The 16348-nt window shown below is 68.8% G+C and overlaps 1 protein-coding gene across 1 annotated transcript; it reads left to right on the top strand.

Annotated features, from left to right (window-relative positions):
• The first annotated feature begins 2960 nt into the window (after positions 1-2960).
• On the top strand, positions 2961-14947 carry AATK (apoptosis associated tyrosine kinase). Its single transcript, XM_035568674.2, is given in 15 exon segments — positions 2961-3054; positions 5443-5576; positions 6498-6639; positions 7481-7560; positions 7833-7951; positions 8402-8489; positions 8699-8832; positions 9542-9626; positions 10267-10430; positions 10623-10772; positions 10943-12962; positions 12964-14088; positions 14194-14359; positions 14460-14687; positions 14912-14947. Coding segments are annotated over 14 exon segments (4575 nt in total). The 5' UTR covers positions 2961-3054; positions 5443-5531; the 3' UTR covers positions 14941-14947.
• Positions 14948-16348: the final 1401 nt, after the last annotated feature.

Below are 16348 nucleotides of genomic sequence, written 5' to 3' on the forward strand. Positions count from 1 at the left end.
GGCCGGGCTCTCGGTGTGTGCAGGGAGAGGGGGACCCCGGGGGCGGCCAGGGCTGCGGGGGGCTGCGCACCCCCAGTTGGCACCGAGCGGCCGTCCTGCTCCTGCTCGCAGCATCCCCGACACCCCGCGGGTGGATGGACGTAGAGCCCCAGCACCTGGGGCTCCGTCACGCCAAGAAGGCTTGCTAAAATCCCATCCCGTTAATTCTCGGGGTCTCTTCCCCTTGCCCGCTGCGGCTGGAGCTGTTTGGAGACCTGTGGAAAGGGGCCGGCGGAGCTGGGGAAGGCGTCGCGCAGCCGAGCGCTCCGAAACTGGGGCAGGCAAAGGGGAGCTCCCCAGGGCCGGGAACAGCGCACGGCATCGGCCCTGAAAATCAGCGGGACCCTTCCCTGCGGCTGAGGGGGGGCAGGGACCCGCCGTGTGTGCCCCAGCCCCCAGCCCCTGCCTTTCTGCCTGCCCCCGGGGCATCCCCGGGCATCCTGAGCCATCGGGGCCCCCCGGTGCCAGCTCCCAGCCAGAGGTCGGAGGCACGTGGGGATGCTCTCGGCTTCAGCCTCTTGCAGGAGCCCTGCTCGCCTCTGTCGCCCGTTTTTGGAGCTGAAGCTTCTTGTTTCATAACGTCGCTGAGCATTTCTGATAAAAATAGGCTGCCCCGCTCCACGCGGCTTCGCTCCCGCCGTTACGTAAAGGCTGCTTCGTCGGCTGCTGGGAGTCTGGTCCTGGCCTTGCTCCTGGTGCCGTGCCCGTGGTGCTGTGCCCGTGGTGCCGTGCCCGTGGTGCCGTGCCCACGGTGCTGTGCCCGTGGTGCCATGCCCACAGTGCCGTGCCCGTGGTGCCGTGCCCACGGTGCTGTGCCCGTGGTGCCATGCCCACGGTGCCGTGCCCACGGTGCTGTGCCCGTAGTGCCATGCCCACAGTGCCGTGCCCGTGGTGCCGTGCCCACGGTGCTGTGCCCATGGTGCTGTGCCCACGGTGCCGTGCCCACGGTGCTGTGCCCGTAGTGCCATGCCCACAGTGCTGTGCCCGTGGTGCCGTGCCCACGGTACCCCCACCACCAGCACAGCTGCCCTCGCGGCACAGTGCAGCACCCTCTGGGCGCAGGGCATCGTGGCAGCGGGCACCCCCCGCGCCCTCCTCCCTCGGGGCACTGCGGGTGCTGAGCTCTCTCTTGCCGCCCGTGGTGCGGGCGCGAGGAGCCCTCGTCGCGCGCCGTCCCCTGGGATTTCGCCTCAGCCACGGCCGCGGGTTTGCTGTGATGGAGCCGGAGCCGGAGCGTCCCTGGTGGCGTGGGAGGCGTTACAGTGATTGCCTTCAGGCCTGATTTAAAGCAAGAGAATGTGATTTAAATAATCAATTAATATTGCTTCGCCTGTTTTTTTTTTAATTACTGTTTTCTTAGAAGAAGAAGGTGAAAGTTGTCCGTGGCTGGCGTGTACCCACTTGAAATGCGGGGCTGCAGCGGGAGAGGCTTTGATGGAGGAACTTGATTTTTTTATTTCTAATCAAGCTGACGCGCTCGGTGTGTGTACAACAATGATGCAGCTTGGCCTGCACTTATCACAGCCCTAATTTTTATTTCATCACGTTAGAAAATGATGGATGATCTTTTTTTTTTTTTAATTTTTATTTTCCGTCTAATTATTTTTTACTGCTAATTCGTCCCAAGACGATAAAACCAGAATGAAGAGGCAAGAATCAATCCTTTTAAAATCCTTCTGCACTGGTTAACTGAGCCCGCATTAAAAGACACATACGGAGAGCAGATCATCGAGGCATGCCTCGCATTTAAAATTAAAATCTGGTAAACCCCGGAGAGGCTGCTGGGGTGGCACTGATGGGAGAAGGTCTCCGGGGCTGTGAGTGTTGGGTGCTGCCCCCTCGCACCCCAGGTTTGGGTGCCAGGGGAGCACAGCCCTGCCCGCGGGCTCCTGCGTGGCTGCTGCTGGACCCAGCTCCCCATGGGTGACCCTGTCCGACCGTGCGCCCGGGTGCCTCAGTTTCCCTGCAGGGCTGCGAGGAGCAGCCTCGTGTCGGCGTGCTAAATGGCAGCGGACGGCTTCTTGCTGCCTGGATGCAGCCGGGTGAGCAGAGCGCTCATCCTTTGAGGTGTAAAATTGCTTTCCTGGAAGCTGCCCGCAGATCCGGGCCCTTCGTCTGGCCGGGGATTAAAATGTTACCAGGGTTGTGCTTGCGCCGGGAGAGCTGCTGGGAGCAGCTGGACGTGGCGATGGGTCCTGCGAGTTTGAACCCAGCCCAGCACCCTGCCTGAATCCGGCCCCAGCACCTGCACCCCGCATCCCACACCCTACTCAGACCCACACCCAGCCCTGTACCTTGCACCCTGCCCAAACCCACACCCAGCCCAGCACCCTGCCCAAATCCGGCCCCGGCACCCGCACCCTGCTCGAACCCACACCCGGCCCTGCACCCTGCACCCTGCCCAGCCCCAGCCCTGCACCCTGCCCGCTCCCACATGGGCTCCTGCTCCCCGTTGGAACAGACGGGGCAACGCCAGAGGGCAGGAACCCCCCGGGGTGCTCCCTCCTTGTCCCACTCCCTTACACCTAGCTGCCACCGGTGCCGGAGAGGGTCCCTGGGGCAACGGTGGGGTGACAAAAGGGGTCCGAGTGCCGTGGGGCAATGGGTGTCCCCGTTGTTCTCCCCGAGCAGCCCCATCCTGCGGGCAGCGGGTCCTTGTTCCGTGCTGCAGGTGCCGGGTGGGGAAACTGAGGCACGCTAAAGTGGCTCGAACGGGACCTCCAGCAAGGGGCTGGGGGTCGGAGCTGGGGGGTCTTGGGTGTTTGCCCCAGCGGGAAGGGAAGGAGCGGGGGCCAAGGGCGGGCGGCTGCTAGGGCAGGACCCCGCAGGGCAGGACCCCGCTGCTGCCCACCCGGCTGTCGGTGCGGAGCCCTGCGGGGAGCCCCGGGCTCTCCCCTTCCGCACACGTCAGCCCCGCTCCTCGCCCGCTCCCGCCGGGCAGAGGCGAGCGGCGGCGGCGGCAGCATCCCGGCAGCGCGCGATGGCTGGCGGAGCGGCCGCAGGCGCTCGGCGAACGTGAGTCAGCAAAGGAGCCGGGAAGGGCTGAGCCCTTCTCTGCGGGGCTCTGGGGGGGGGGGGGGGCTGCAGCCTTTCCCGGTGCTTTTTTAAGAAAGGGATTTATTTATTTATTTATTGGGGGCTGGGGGGAGGGTTGTCCTGAGCTGGTGGGCGATGCAACAGGATGCGGGGTGCGGCAGCGCGGGCAGAGCTGCGCCCCCGCTGCGCCCCGCTGCGCCCCGCTGCGCCCCGCTGCGCTCAGCATCTCCGGTGTCTGTGCCTTGCCGTTCTGCCCTCGTTTGCCGGAGCTGGACGGGGGCCGGGGCAGGTGCCACCCTGGGGTGTCTGCTGGATGCCACCCCCCCTGTCCCCTGCTGTCCCCCCATCCTGGGGCCGGGGCTCTGCGTTGCCTGCCTTGCGGGCAGCGCTGGAGCATCCCCGCTCGGGGGCTGGCCCCCAGTGATGCAGCAGTTCCCGCTGCCTTTCCCGGCCAGGCTGGGGATGCACCGAGCTGGCCGCTCTCAGCATGACCCCGCGGCGAGGCTGGGCTGTTGTGGGGGGAGCTGCGGCTGGGAGGGTCCCGCGGGACCCCCGTGGCCTGGAGCGGTGAGGGGGGGGTTCATGGAGGTGTCAGAGAGAGCTGTGCAGGGCTCCCGGCCCTCCTGGGGTGCTGGTGACCCCTCTCCTGCCCCAGTCTGGGGCTGTGCTGGGGTTCGGCCCTGGGGTGCTGCCCCCCCAGCCCCAGCTCTGCCCCCCAGGCTGCTGGTGCCCAGCCTTGGTGCAGGGGCTGCGCGGTGCCAAGGCCGGGGAGGGAACGGGGCCGGTCACGGCTCCCACGCCGCCAGTTGTGCAGGTGGGGAAACTGAGGCAGGACCAGGCAGCCCCCGCTGCGCCTTGTTTTGGGAACTGGTTCATCCGAAAAGCTCCATTTCCTGAGCCGCGGCCTTGGGGCGGCTCAGCTGACAGTCCCCGCTGGAAGGGCTTCTGTCGCCGCGCTCTGCTCCCCTGTCGGCGTTCAAAAGGCTCTGCTCGGTGAGTCATTTTCTCTCTTGCTGTCCCACTATCCAAGGAAAATGGTGACATTCGCTGTACAAAGTGTGTTCACCATGGAAACGAGCTGAAAGCAGAGAGAATGCCACCCCCAGCTCCTCCCAGGTTTCGGCTGTGCATCGCTGAGCCTCAGAAGATGGCTCTGGGGCTCCTCGGCGAGCACCGACACTTCGGCGAGCTCCGGGCCGGCCGCGCTCCGAGGGCACGGGGCAGCCCTGGAGTGGCTGTGCGGGGCGAGCGGGGCCATCCCCAGCCCTCCTGCCCTTCAGGCGCCTCCCCAAGGGCACGCGGTGCAGGGATAGAGCTGTGCTGGCAGTGCCGGCCCTGCTCCCTGCCCAGCGTGGTGCTGAGCCCAGCACGGTGCTGCTGCAGGCGGGAGAGTTGGGGTCGGGGACGGCGCAGCCCCGGCGCTGGCGATGCCCCGAGGCGCGTGCGTGGGAGCAGCTCCGAGCGGCTCAGCACCGCGCTTGGTGGCCTGGAGCGTGGCTGTGGTGCCGGACCGGGGGCTGGGAGGGGTCCAGCGCGTGGCTGGATGGCACCGCATCCCTGCCCTCCCTGCCCTCGGTGCCGCGGGGACGGCACCGCGCTGCTGCCTGCGGCTCCGGGTGCAGCTCCCCGGTGCAGGCGGGCGCTTGGTGCCGGCGCTCGGTGCCGCTGCGGCTCCCTGCTGGAGGCCTTTCGCTTCCTCCTGCCACAATCCGCCGGTTGTTCGGGAGGCTCTGGGCAGAATAGTAATGTGGCAGCTGCAGCCCGCAGCACGGCCTTCCCGCGGGGGGCACGGAGGGCTGGCGGCTGAGGGGACGTGGTGCGGGCTGGCCCCGCGGGGTGGGCGCCAGGATTTGGGGTTTCTGTGCCGGGAGGTGTGGGGGGCCCGGCCAGGAGCATCCCTGTGTCCAGTGGGATGTGGTCTGGGGCTGGTGAGGGGCTTGGGGAGCCGGGGCTGTGGCTTGCCCAGCGGTGTTTGCCCCCTGATGGAGCTGGGCAGGGTGCGGGGAGCCGTCGGTGTCAGCGGGAGCAGGGGTTTGGGAAGGCAGGGGGGGGACCTGGGACCCCCGAGCCGGTGCATGGGGTGTCATTGCCACCGTGCTGGTACCACGCATGGGGACTCTGCCGCGTCCCCCTCCGTGCAGGCTGCCTGCGGGGTCCCGCCTCGGCCCTGGGCCCCCCCGTGCTCCCCTCCCTATCCTGGTCCCGAGCTGGGGGCACAGCGGTGCTGGGAGCCTGCGAGCAGTGCCCCTGCCTGCCCCAGCCCCAGGGTGCATTCACAGCCCCCACGCCGGGCAGAGCCCCCCTGGCCCCCCCGGTCCATCTCCTGACCCCTCCCCTGACCCCGTGCCCCCCGCCCTGTCCCCGCAGACGGCACCCCCCTTAGCGAGCTCTCCTGGTCCTCCTCGCTGGCCGTCGTGGCCGTTTCCTTCTCTGGGCTCTTCACCTTCATCTTCCTCATGTTGGCCTGCCTGTGCTGCAAGAAGGGAGACATCGGCTTCAAGGTGAGCGCAGGGGAGGCTGGGGTGGGCAGGGGGGGTGCAGCCCCCAGCGCGGGGCCAGGCTGCTGTGCACCAGTGCAGGATGTGCCCCAGCTCAGGACGGTGTCGCTCCGGGGAGCTCAGCCCCCGTGCATCGCCACGGGCTCAGCATCACGGCAGGCCGTATCCTGACCCTGCGCCGCACAGTGCCGGGATGCTGCAGGGCTCAGCATCACCGCGGGCCGTATCCTGACCCCGCCAGGCTCCCCGCTCCACGGGGCCAGGCCATGGCATGGTTAAGGGCCGCCGCAGTCCCACCCGCACGCCCCCGGGGTGGGAGGCACCCTGACCTCACAGGCACAGAATGTGCCGAGAAACAGTTTTCCCTAATTGCTGGGATTTTTGTGGAGGCTTGTGGCGCCCGCGGCAGGAGGGGGGGGTCAGGCAAGGGGGGGGGGGTACACGCCGGGCTGTTGTGTAACCATCCCACACCGTCCGGAGCACCTCTCCGTGCCGCAGGGGAACAATGAGCCCCCTCGTGCCCCTGTGCCGGCTATATAGGGGCGCCGAGCCGCGGCCGGGCACTGCCCGTGCCCGGTGGGTTGCGGCGCGCAGCACCCCGGGGGGCAGCGCTGCCGGCGGCGTCGGCAGCACCATGAGAGGCGGCTGGGCTGGGGCAGGGCGATGCTCACCCTCGCCTACCTGATCGCCAAGGCGGCTTTCGGGAGCCGGGCGCTCTATGGGTGCCGCCACCAGGTATTGGGGTTAGGGCCTGGGGCAGCGCCTGCCGTTGGGGGAACCTTCCTGGGGTCTCCGTGCACGGGGGGTGTGTGATGTGCAGGGGGTGCGGGGGATGTGGGACAGGCTGTGGGGAGTCCGTGGGGTCAGTTGTCTCTGCTCGGTGTGTGTCCCCCCCCCCGCACGCCCCCCTCCGCCCCGGCCCAGGAGTTTGAGAACGCCGAGGGGGACGACTACGTGACGGAGTTCTCGGCCCAGGGCTCGCCCGCCCCGCAGCATGGCCCCGAGGTCTACATCCTGCCCCTCACCGAGGTCTCGCTGCCCATGGCCAAGCAGCCGGGGCGCTCAGGTAAGCCGAGGGGTGGGCACCGGGACTCCCGTGCATCCTGACCCTGCACCACCGTGCTGTGGGGACGGGTGGGGAGGGTCCGGGAGGGATGACCGCAGCCTAAGGGTTTAGCCAAAGCAGCTCCCGGGCAGGGGCAGGATGCTGAGGTCTCTCCGCACAAGGGTCCCTGCTGGCCAGCACCCTGAACCCTCGCCTGGCACCAAGGGGGGCGGCGTGCGTCCCCACCGGGGTGCAGTGGGACGCGGAGTGCCCCGTCCCATGCCATCCACCAGCCCCAGCCCTGCGTAAACAAGGCAGCGAGTGGGAGAGGAATCCGGGGGGGGTGGCCGCTGTGCCGCAGCCCCCCTCGCTCCCATTGTGGCGCTCCCCGGCTCGGAGAATGGCAGCAGTGTGATGGGGCCGGCGCGGTGCGGGGCGGCGCAGCCCGGCCCAACAATGGCCCCATTGCTGCACCCCTTGGCATGGGTGCCTGGGGGGGCAGGACCTGCACCGGGAGGGGGCCGGGAGGGGGGCTAAATGCCAGCGCTGCAGCTCGGCTGCTCTCCGCTCTCCCCATCCCTGGGGAGGAGAAGGGGTGGGGGACGGTGCCCGGGCACACCGGTGCCCCACGTCCCCCAGCCAGCACAGCCCCAAGAGGATGCCCGGCAGGGAGGGCGCCCTGGCTGCGGGGTGCCTGGGGCTGCCCCCCCCGGTGCTGAGGGGACAGCAGCCGGGGACAGCGTGGGGTGGCACAGCGGGGGCACCGGGACTCGGCCGGCACCGTCGGGTACACGGGGGCGGGCTGAGCGCGCGGGCGCACGGGCGTGCGGGCACAGGGGCAGCTGGATGTGCGCCTTTACAGTGCAGCTCCTCAAGTCCGCGGACCTGGGGCGGCAGAGCCTGCTGTACCTGAAGGAGATCGGGCATGGCTGGTTTGGAAAGGTGAGCGCTGCCGGGGGGGGCAGAGCTGGGGCCGTGGGGGCACGGGGACGTCGGGACAGTGGGACGTCGGGACAGTGGGATGTCAGGACACCGGGGCACTGGGGCAGGGCGTGTAGAGGATCCAGTCCCTGCAGGGCTGCTCCAGCTCTCGTGCCACGCCGGGACGGGGGCTGCAGGGGGCTGCGTGTGCCCGTCGGGACACCAAATGTGGGGGTGAGGGCTGGGGATTACTGGTGAGGATGGAGCGGGACGCGTCTGCCCGTTGCCCCGAGGTGTTCCTGGGGGAGGTGAACTCGGGCATCAGCAGCACCCAGGTGGTGGTGAAGGAGCTGAAGGCCAGCGCCAGCGTGCAGGACCAGATGCAGTTCCTGGAGGAAGCGCAGCCCTACAGGTAGGTGCGGGGTCGCTCCGTGGTGGCACCAGGCTGCTGGGGGCCGGGGGGAGCCCCCAAGCTGCGGGCTGTCCCCCCGATGTCACATCTGGCTGAGCAGAGCTGTCGCACAGAAGACGCTGGGCGCCTGGCCGAGCTCTCCGTGCAGCACGGCTCCGTCCTGGGGCTCGCTGGCTGCGGGGTGCGGGGAGCTGCTGGTGTCCAGCCCCGGCTGCGCTGAGGTCATGGGCACGGAGGGAGGGGGGCACGGAGCTGGCCTGTGCCCTGTGAGAGCTGAACAAATGCCCCTTTGTGGCGTGTCCCGGGGTGCTGGGACACAGTGGTACTCGCTCCCGGCCCTTCCCGTCAGCGCGCGCGCCCCAGGGGGGCCCCCCCGGTGCTGCCACCCCCAGCTCCGGCTGGCTCGGCGGCAGGCCCCGCGGTGCCGACGTGCCCCTCGCTCTGTCGCAGGGCCCTCCAGCACACCAACCTGCTGCAGTGCCTGGCCCAGTGCGCCGAGGTCACCCCCTACCTGCTGGTGATGGAGTTCTGCCCGCTGGTGAGTCCCCCGTGTCCCCAGGGAGCCGCCGCGGGGCCATGGCTAGCCTCTGTGGCCGCTCGAGCTGCTGAACGGCGTGCCATCGTGGTGGGGAGGCACGAGGCACGGCTCTGCCGGGCTTGGCACGGCTCAGCCCTGGCACCAGCCGAGAGCAGAGCCAGCACCTTGGGGCAGGAGGGGACCGGGGTGACGGTGGCACCGCCCCGCAGGGTGACCTGAAGGGATACCTGCGGAGCTGCCGGGGGGCCGACACCATGGCCCCGGACCCGCTGACCCTGCAGAGGATGGCGTGCGAGGTGGCCTGCGGCGTCCTGCACCTGCACAGGAACAACTACATCCACAGGTAGGCCGCCTGGGGTGGGGGTGCGGGTTGGGCAGCCCCCCCCCCCGGACACCAGCGTCCCCCCAGACTTCTGCTCCTCCTGCCCAACAATATCCTGGTGCTGAGTGAGTTGCACACGGAGACTCCAGCATCAGTGATTTTGTTGAGGAAGGGGAGCGCTGCCGTCGGGGCCACCCCACCTGAGCCGGGCTGCTCGGGTGCATCCCTGCGAGCGATGCTGTGGCTGGGGGGGGGGGTTGCAGGGGGGCATGGCTGTGCTGGAGGTGGGGGTTCCTGCGGGCATCCCAGTCTCGGTGGGTCCTGCTACACTCATGGTCTCCCCACCGTGCACCCGCACTGTCCTGGTGTGCGCCCCAGCTGCACGCACCCCCTCCAGGGCTGGTGCCAGCACGGGTAGGCAGTGCCCGGGCGTGCATTGCTCGGGGAACCTGCTTTCTGCTTGGCTCAGCGCGTGACGGACGGACGGACGGACAGAGGCGCAGCTGGAGCGCTGCGCAGGAATTCCTGCTGTGCATTTGGTGGCTGGTTATCGGCACGCCCGGCGTTTGGCCGCCGCGCAGCCACCCAGCTCCCGCTCCTGTTCCCACTCCCACCGCCAGCCGCGGTGCTGCCCGGGGTGCCCGCGGGTGGTGGCCCCGCAGCCCCTGGGCGGTGGGTGCCCTGTGCCCCGCCATGGGGGGTGGTGACAGCGCCGAGGTTTGCTTGGCAGCGACCTGGCCCTGCGGAACTGCCTGCTCACCGCCGACCTGACCGTCAAGATCGGGGACTACGGGCTCTCGCACTGCAAGTACAAAGTAAGGCTGGTTTGGGTGAGCAGGGGGCAGCGCTCGGCTTGGGGGGGGGAGGCTCAGGGACCTGCTGTGTGCACACAGCCCTGCACACACACACACACACACACACACCTCTCCAACCCTTCCCTGCCATGCCAGGGCAGCCCCTTGCCCATGCACTTTGCTGGGGCAGCGGGTGGGTGCTTCCCCAGAGACCACCACCCCAGAGCCTGTGAGCGGTGCTCAGCGCCCCAGGACCGAGCTGTCTGTGTTGGCTTGTCCCCAGGCAGCCCAGGCTCCGTGGCATGAACAGGGCTTTGCTCCCACCACGTGCCCTGTGCCCCTGCCTGGGCTGGATGTGCCCCTTGGCAGCTGCAGAAATGGCAGGGCTGGGGCTGGGAGGCAGAAGGCGAGCAGCGGGAGGAGGCTGGGGGTCTGCCAGGGGCTCAGGACGGGCAGACGGCGGGAGCAGGAGGAGAGGGAGGAGGCAGAAAGCAGGGGTGGCCAGCCTGGAGGAATGGCACGGTGGGGCTGGAGAGGGAGCAGAGCAGGTGCCGAGGGGCTCGGGGTGAGGTTATGGGGTGGCACAGCGGGGCTGGGGGGGAGCAGGGCGGGGGGGCCGGGGCAGCTGGCGCGGCGGTGTGGCATGGTCCCTTACGCGTAGGTTTGACGTTCTCTTCTCGTACTGACCCTGCATACTTGGCAGGACGACTACTTCGTGACGGCCGACCAGCTGTGGGTGCCGCTGCGCTGGATCGCCCCCGAGCTCATCGACGAAGTGCACGGCAACCTGCTCATCGTGGACCAGACCAAGGCCAGCAACGTCTGGTGAGCAGGGCGGGGGGCATGGTGGGGGGGGGGCTGCTGCCGGCACGGCTCGGTCTAAAGGTGCGGAGGGAGGCAGCCGGCGCCTGCTGACATAAACAGGACACGTCGGGGTGCATCGTTTGTGGGGCCGCTGGATGGTGGTGGGATTGGGGAGGGGGTCCCTGTGTGCCCAGCATGCCGCCGTGCCCGCAGGTCGCTGGGCGTCACCATCTGGGAGCTGTTTGAGCTGGGCAGCCAGCCCTACGACCACTACTCCGACCGGCAAGTGCTCGCCTACGCCATCAAGGAGCAGCAGCTGAAGCTGCCCAAGCCCCAGCTGAAGCTGTCGCTGTCGGAGCGCTGGTGAGGAGCCCGGGCTGGGCTGCGGCCGCATCCTGCCCCCTTCCTCTCCCTATTTCCCAGGGGTGGGGGGCTGCGGCGGGGTCCACCCCGTGCCACGGCTCCGGCACGGCGAGCAGTTGCTGGAGCCGGAGCAGAGCGGCTGTGCTGAGCCCCGCTCTTCGCCGCGGCAGGTATGAAGTGATGCAGTTCTGCTGGCTGCAGCCCGAGCAGCGCCCGACGGCCGAGGAGGTGCACCTGCTGCTCTCCTACCTCTGCGCCAAAGGCGCGACGGAGGCCGAGGAGGAGTTCGAGAAGCGCTGGAACTCCATGAAGCCCAACAGCAGCGCCAGCGGCGGCCACCACGGCGCCGAGCTCTCCTCCTTCCCGCTGCTGGAGCAGTTCTCGGCCGACGGCTTCCCCTCGGACGGGGACGACATCCTGACCGTCATGGAGACCAGCCACGGCCTCAACTTCGAGTACAAGTGGGAGCACACCAAGACCGAGCACTTCCAGGCCCCCCTGGGGTCCCTGAGCCCCAGCAGCGCCGCCCGCTACCACGACCTCTACTACCCGGCCGCGTCCGCGGGGCGCCTGAGCCTGGGGGTCTCGCCCTCCTGCTACGAGTGCAAGCAGCCCGGCTGCCCCGGCCTGCCGGCGCCCGGCGTCGTGCCCATCCTGGGCGCCCACAGCCCCTCTCTCAGCAGCGAGTATTACATCCGCATCGAGGGGCCGGCCGAGGGCAGCGCCGAGCTGGACTACGCCATGTGCTCCTACAGCCCCGAGGGCGAGCGGGGCTCCCCGCGGCCCCCGTCCTGCTGGAGACCCCAGGGCACGCGGGGCGGCAGCACCTACGACTCCGACAGCAGCCCCACCGTCTCCCTCAGCATGGAGCCGCTGCTGGGCCACGCGCCGGCGGGCGAAGGCTCGTGGGAGTGCGCCGAGTACTACCCCTACGCCTGCCCGGGGCAGGAGCAGCGCGGCTACGAGGCGTCCCCCGGCCACGGTGCCGAGCGGTACCTGCTGGAGGACGAGCACACCGAGCCAGGCGGCAAGGACTGGCCCGTCCCTGGCTTCCAGCACAGCATCTTCGGCGACCCGCTGGGCGTCTCCCCCTCGGTGAACTGCGCCTACAGCCCCCGGGGGTACGGGCAGCCCCCGGGGCAGAGCGCGACCCGGCCGGACTGCGTGGCGCTGGAGCTGGGCGACGACAGCCCCCCGGGCGCTCCCCTCCCGGAGGGTGCCAGCCCCCCGGCCCCGCAGCAGCCCTGGGCCTCCAACAGCTCCTCCAACAACAACATCGGTGGCAGCAGCAGCCCGGCCGCCCGCGAGCCCGGTGACAGCTGGTGCTACCGCCGCATGATCACCTTCCGCGGGCTGATGGCCAAGCCGCTGGGCACCGTGCCGCGCGGCCAGCCCCAGCTCGGGGGGTCCCCGCCGGGCCTCGATTTCCGCCGCCCGCGGCAGGATCAGGCCCTCAGCATGGCCGGCGGCTCCTCCCCGTGCCGCTCGCCCTCCCCACGGAGCCAGGCCTGGCAGAGCCGTGACTCATCAGCCTCCGGCCGCTCGCAGGCGGCGGCGCTGGCCGGTGGCCCCGGCACGCCACGGGGCCCCGGCGCAGCCCCGGCAGCCGTAGCCGGGGCCCAGCCGTACCCGCAGGATGCCCGCCCGGCCGAGGGAATGGAGGGGAGCAGCCCTGCCCGCAGCCCTGTGCTGGGGCTGGGGGAGGCTGCCCCCATGGCTGGCACCTCTGCCCCAAACCCCGGGCCCCCTACGGAGCCTGGTGTAGATGGTGCCCAGCCTACGCCGGAGGCTGTTGAGGCACCGGTGCCCGGGGAGGCCGCTGCTGACAGCGGCACGTGTCCTGCCAGCGACACGGACAGGACCCCGGACAAGACGTTCTCCAGCGCCAGCTTCCCCGGTGGGGACGACGGGAGCGACGAGGACACGGCAGAGCTGACCTCTGGCGTCTTCACTGACTTCTCCGGGGACTATATGGAGAGGGTGGACATGGCCCCGGCGTTCAAGTCCCTGCAAAAGCAGGTGGGGACACCGGATTCCCTGGAGTCCCTGGACATCCCCTCCACAGCCAGCTCCTGCGAGGTCTTCAGCCCCACCGCCTTCGCCCCCGCTGGGCAGCCCAAGGCGCTCGACAGCGGCTACGACACCGAGAACAACGAGTCCCCCGAGTTTGTCCTCAAGGAGCCCCACGAGCCCCCGAGAGCCAGAGGCCTTTGGCCAGCTGGGGAAGCCGCCCCCAGGGCTGCCGGGGGGCGAGGGTGATGTCCCGGCCCCTGAGACACGGCTCTCGGCATCCTTCAGCGCCGAGCTGCACGGCCTCTCTGAGAAGAACCCGTACCGTGACTCTGCCTACTTCTCCGACTACGACACCGAGGCCGAGCGTGGCCCCAAGGACGACGAGGACAGTGACGGGTCTGAGACCCCGCAGGCAGAGAAGGAGGGGTCCCAGCCCCACGCACAGGACCTGGGACAAGCCCCCGGGCTGGGCGAGGATCCGCTGCACCCCCCAGGAGCCCCCGGGAGCCCCCCGGCAGCACCCGGCACAGCAGAGGCATCTGAAGCGCTGGACGTGGGGGTCTCTGCAGGGGACTGGAGGGGGGCAGAGGCTGGGGATGCCCCGGCTGGCCCCACGGCACAAGAGGCTGGCACCGACCCGCGAGTCACTGGCACGGGGCCGGGCACCGATGGAGACACACCAGGGGTCTGCGGCGTCCCTCCAGGCTCTGTGCCGCCCAAGACTTTCTTCTTGTCCCCAGTGCCAGCGAGCCCCGAGGAGCCAGCGTCGGGCAGAGGGACCCCCGTGGCTGAGGGCATCCCTGGACTGGGGGGGGATGCAGCGGGGGGCAAACAGACTGTGTCCCCCACGCCAGGGCTGGGGGAAGCGGGGCTGACCCCAGAGGGCACCGGGGTGGGCATCGCCCCCGGAGGGGACGCACCAGGGGGTCCCAGCACGCTGCTATCGGGGGCTGAGTCACCAGTGCGCTCCCCCCCGGGGCTCTCCCTGCTCCCGTCCGCCTGGGAGCCACGGCCGGCCACCTCGGAGCGGCGAGAGGAGCCTGAGGAGGAGGAGGAGGACACGGAGGACAGCGACGAGTCGGACGAGGAGCTGCGTTGCTACAACATCCAGGAGCAGAGCGAGGAGAGTGAGGAAGAGCCGGCGGCCGTGCCCATCGTGGTGGCCGAGAGCCACAGCAGCAGGAACCTGCGCAGCCTCCTCAAGATGCCCAGCCTGCTCTCCGAGGCCTTCTGCGAGGACCTGGAGCGCAAGAAGAAGGCCGTGTCCTTCTACGACGATGTCACCATCTACCTCTTCGACCAGGTGAGGGCAGGGCCTGGCGAGGGCGCACGGTGGTGGGCACGGCATGGGGGCATTTTGAGCTCCTGGCTTGCCACCAGCAAGCCACCAGCATCTCCTCCTTCGCAGGAAAGTCCCACGCGGGAGCTGGGCGAGCAGAGCTTCCCGGATGCCCCCGAGCCTTCAGGACAGCCCCCGGCCAGCGGCAGCCCCACGAGCCCCACGAGCCCCGCCAGCCCCACGGACAGGCTGAGCGCCTCCGACGACTCCTCGGACGGCAACGCCTCAGAAGAGAGTAAGAGGGCCGGTGGGGGCAGCGGGGTGGTCTTGGGGCCGGTGGGTGACGACCCCCCCCATGGTGGGCTCAGCCCCAGCCCCCTTGCTCTGCGTCACAGGCGGTGGCTTCGAGTGGGACGACGACTTTCCGCTCATGCCGGTGAAGCCGTCGCTGATGTCCTCGCTGTCGGGGACGCCGGCGGAGCCCGACCCGTCCGTCCCCGCACTGCTGCCGGTGCCCAAGCAGGTGCTGCCCATCCAATTCTCCCGTTTCACGGTCTCGCCTGCCCCTGTGTCCCGGTTCTCCATCACCCACGTCTCCGACTCGGACATGGACTCCATAGGAGGTGAGTCCCTGCCGCGTGCCCACCCTGCGGGGGGGGGGGGGAGGTTCCCCAAGCATCCGGGACCCCCTGCTGCCCCGCGGGGCGCCTCTCCACAGTGCCACCCCCTGCAGCCCGGACACTCGGTGACCTGTGTCCCCTCGGGAAGCAGTCATCCCCGGGTCACCTCGTCCCTACGAGCACCGTGCCCGGTGCCCTGCTCACGCCGCCTCTCCGCTCCTTTCCAGGCAGCAGCGAAGACGGTGACCGGGAGTGAGCCAGCCTGGGTGCTCACCTGCTAGCGCCCTTGGCACCGGCACCGGCCGGCGACCACGGAGGACAAGGGGCGGCCAGAGTGGGGCCTGGCCCGGGCTCCCGGCACCGAGCTCCGTTTTTTTTTTAGGGGGATTTGGTCGGAAGGAGTTTGGGTGCTGCTGCTGGTCGGAGCCGGGCACGGCCCGGGGCGAGGCGGTGGGTGCCGGCCGTGCGTGCGCGAGCGGATGGCTGCGCGTGTATACATAGATATATATATATATAGACATATATATATATATAAATTATAGCATTTAAGGGGTAGTGCCCTGACCTTGCTAACATTTGCGGAGTCCCCCCCCCACCCCAGTGAGGAACCCCCCCCCCCAACCTTGGCTTCTTGCCCACATGTGCTCCCGAGGCAGTGTTTGTCCCCCACGTCCCCCTGTGCCGTGCACCTCGATGCCCCCCACCCCCTCCTCAACCCCCGTCCCTCCCTGCCCGGGCTGGCGCTGGCTCTTGGTGGCTGGGGGGGGGGTTTACAGGGCCTGCAGCACAGCTCGAGGGGGCCGGGGAGCTCCCAGCCCTCGTGTTTTGCCTGGCCCTTCTGGGGAGCAGCCGGGAGCTGGGGGCTCCCCGGCCCAGGGAGGGACCCCCCCCCCCCCCAGGGGGCTGAGAAGCTGGGGAGGGGGAGCGCCAACCCGACTATTTTTGTATTTAAAGAAAAGGAAAAAAAAAATACTAAAAACAAACGAACAAAACTTGCTGTTGACAGAACTCACATTGACGCGGATTTAAGTTATTGTTGCCAAAGAGATGTAAAGAGTTTGTGGAGGCATTGAGGGATGGGGGGGTGGGGGGGGGGGGGTGAGGGGGGTCTTGTGGTTTGTATGTTCAGGGTTTTTTGTTTTTTTGTTGTTTTTTTTTTTTTTTTTTAAATTCATTTAAGGCTTAGGATAATTGTGCAATTCCAGCTTCCAGAAGGAAATGGGACTAAGCGGAGCTGAGCGAAACCTTGAAATCAGGGCTGTTTCCTTTGGGGCCAATAGACCAAACCCTGAGGTGAGAAATGCCCCTGCCAGGCACCCCCCCACACACACACCCCCCCCCCCACCCCCCCCCCCCCGTGTCCTGCAGCCCGGGCTGGCTCCCGTGGGTGCATGGGGTGAGTGCACTCGTGCACGGACACACGCGTGTACACACACAAACACATACACGTGCGGCTATGTGCCATGGGATGGGGCTGGTGCCATGGATGGGATGGGGCTGGTGCTGGGGCTGCTTTTGGCCCCGGGGAGGGTGGGGGGGGGGTGGGGGCGGCTCGGTGCTGCAGCACAAGCCCATTCCCCAGCACGGCGTGGGGGCAAATGCCACGGGGTGAGGCGCAGCCTCGCCGGGCACCACGTCCCTTCCCACCCTCGCACCTTCGCCAG

Source organism: Cygnus atratus, chromosome 18, assembly GCF_013377495.2.
Source record: "Cygnus atratus isolate AKBS03 ecotype Queensland, Australia chromosome 18, CAtr_DNAZoo_HiC_assembly, whole genome shotgun sequence".
Taxonomy (NCBI): domain Eukaryota; kingdom Metazoa; phylum Chordata; class Aves; order Anseriformes; family Anatidae; genus Cygnus; species Cygnus atratus.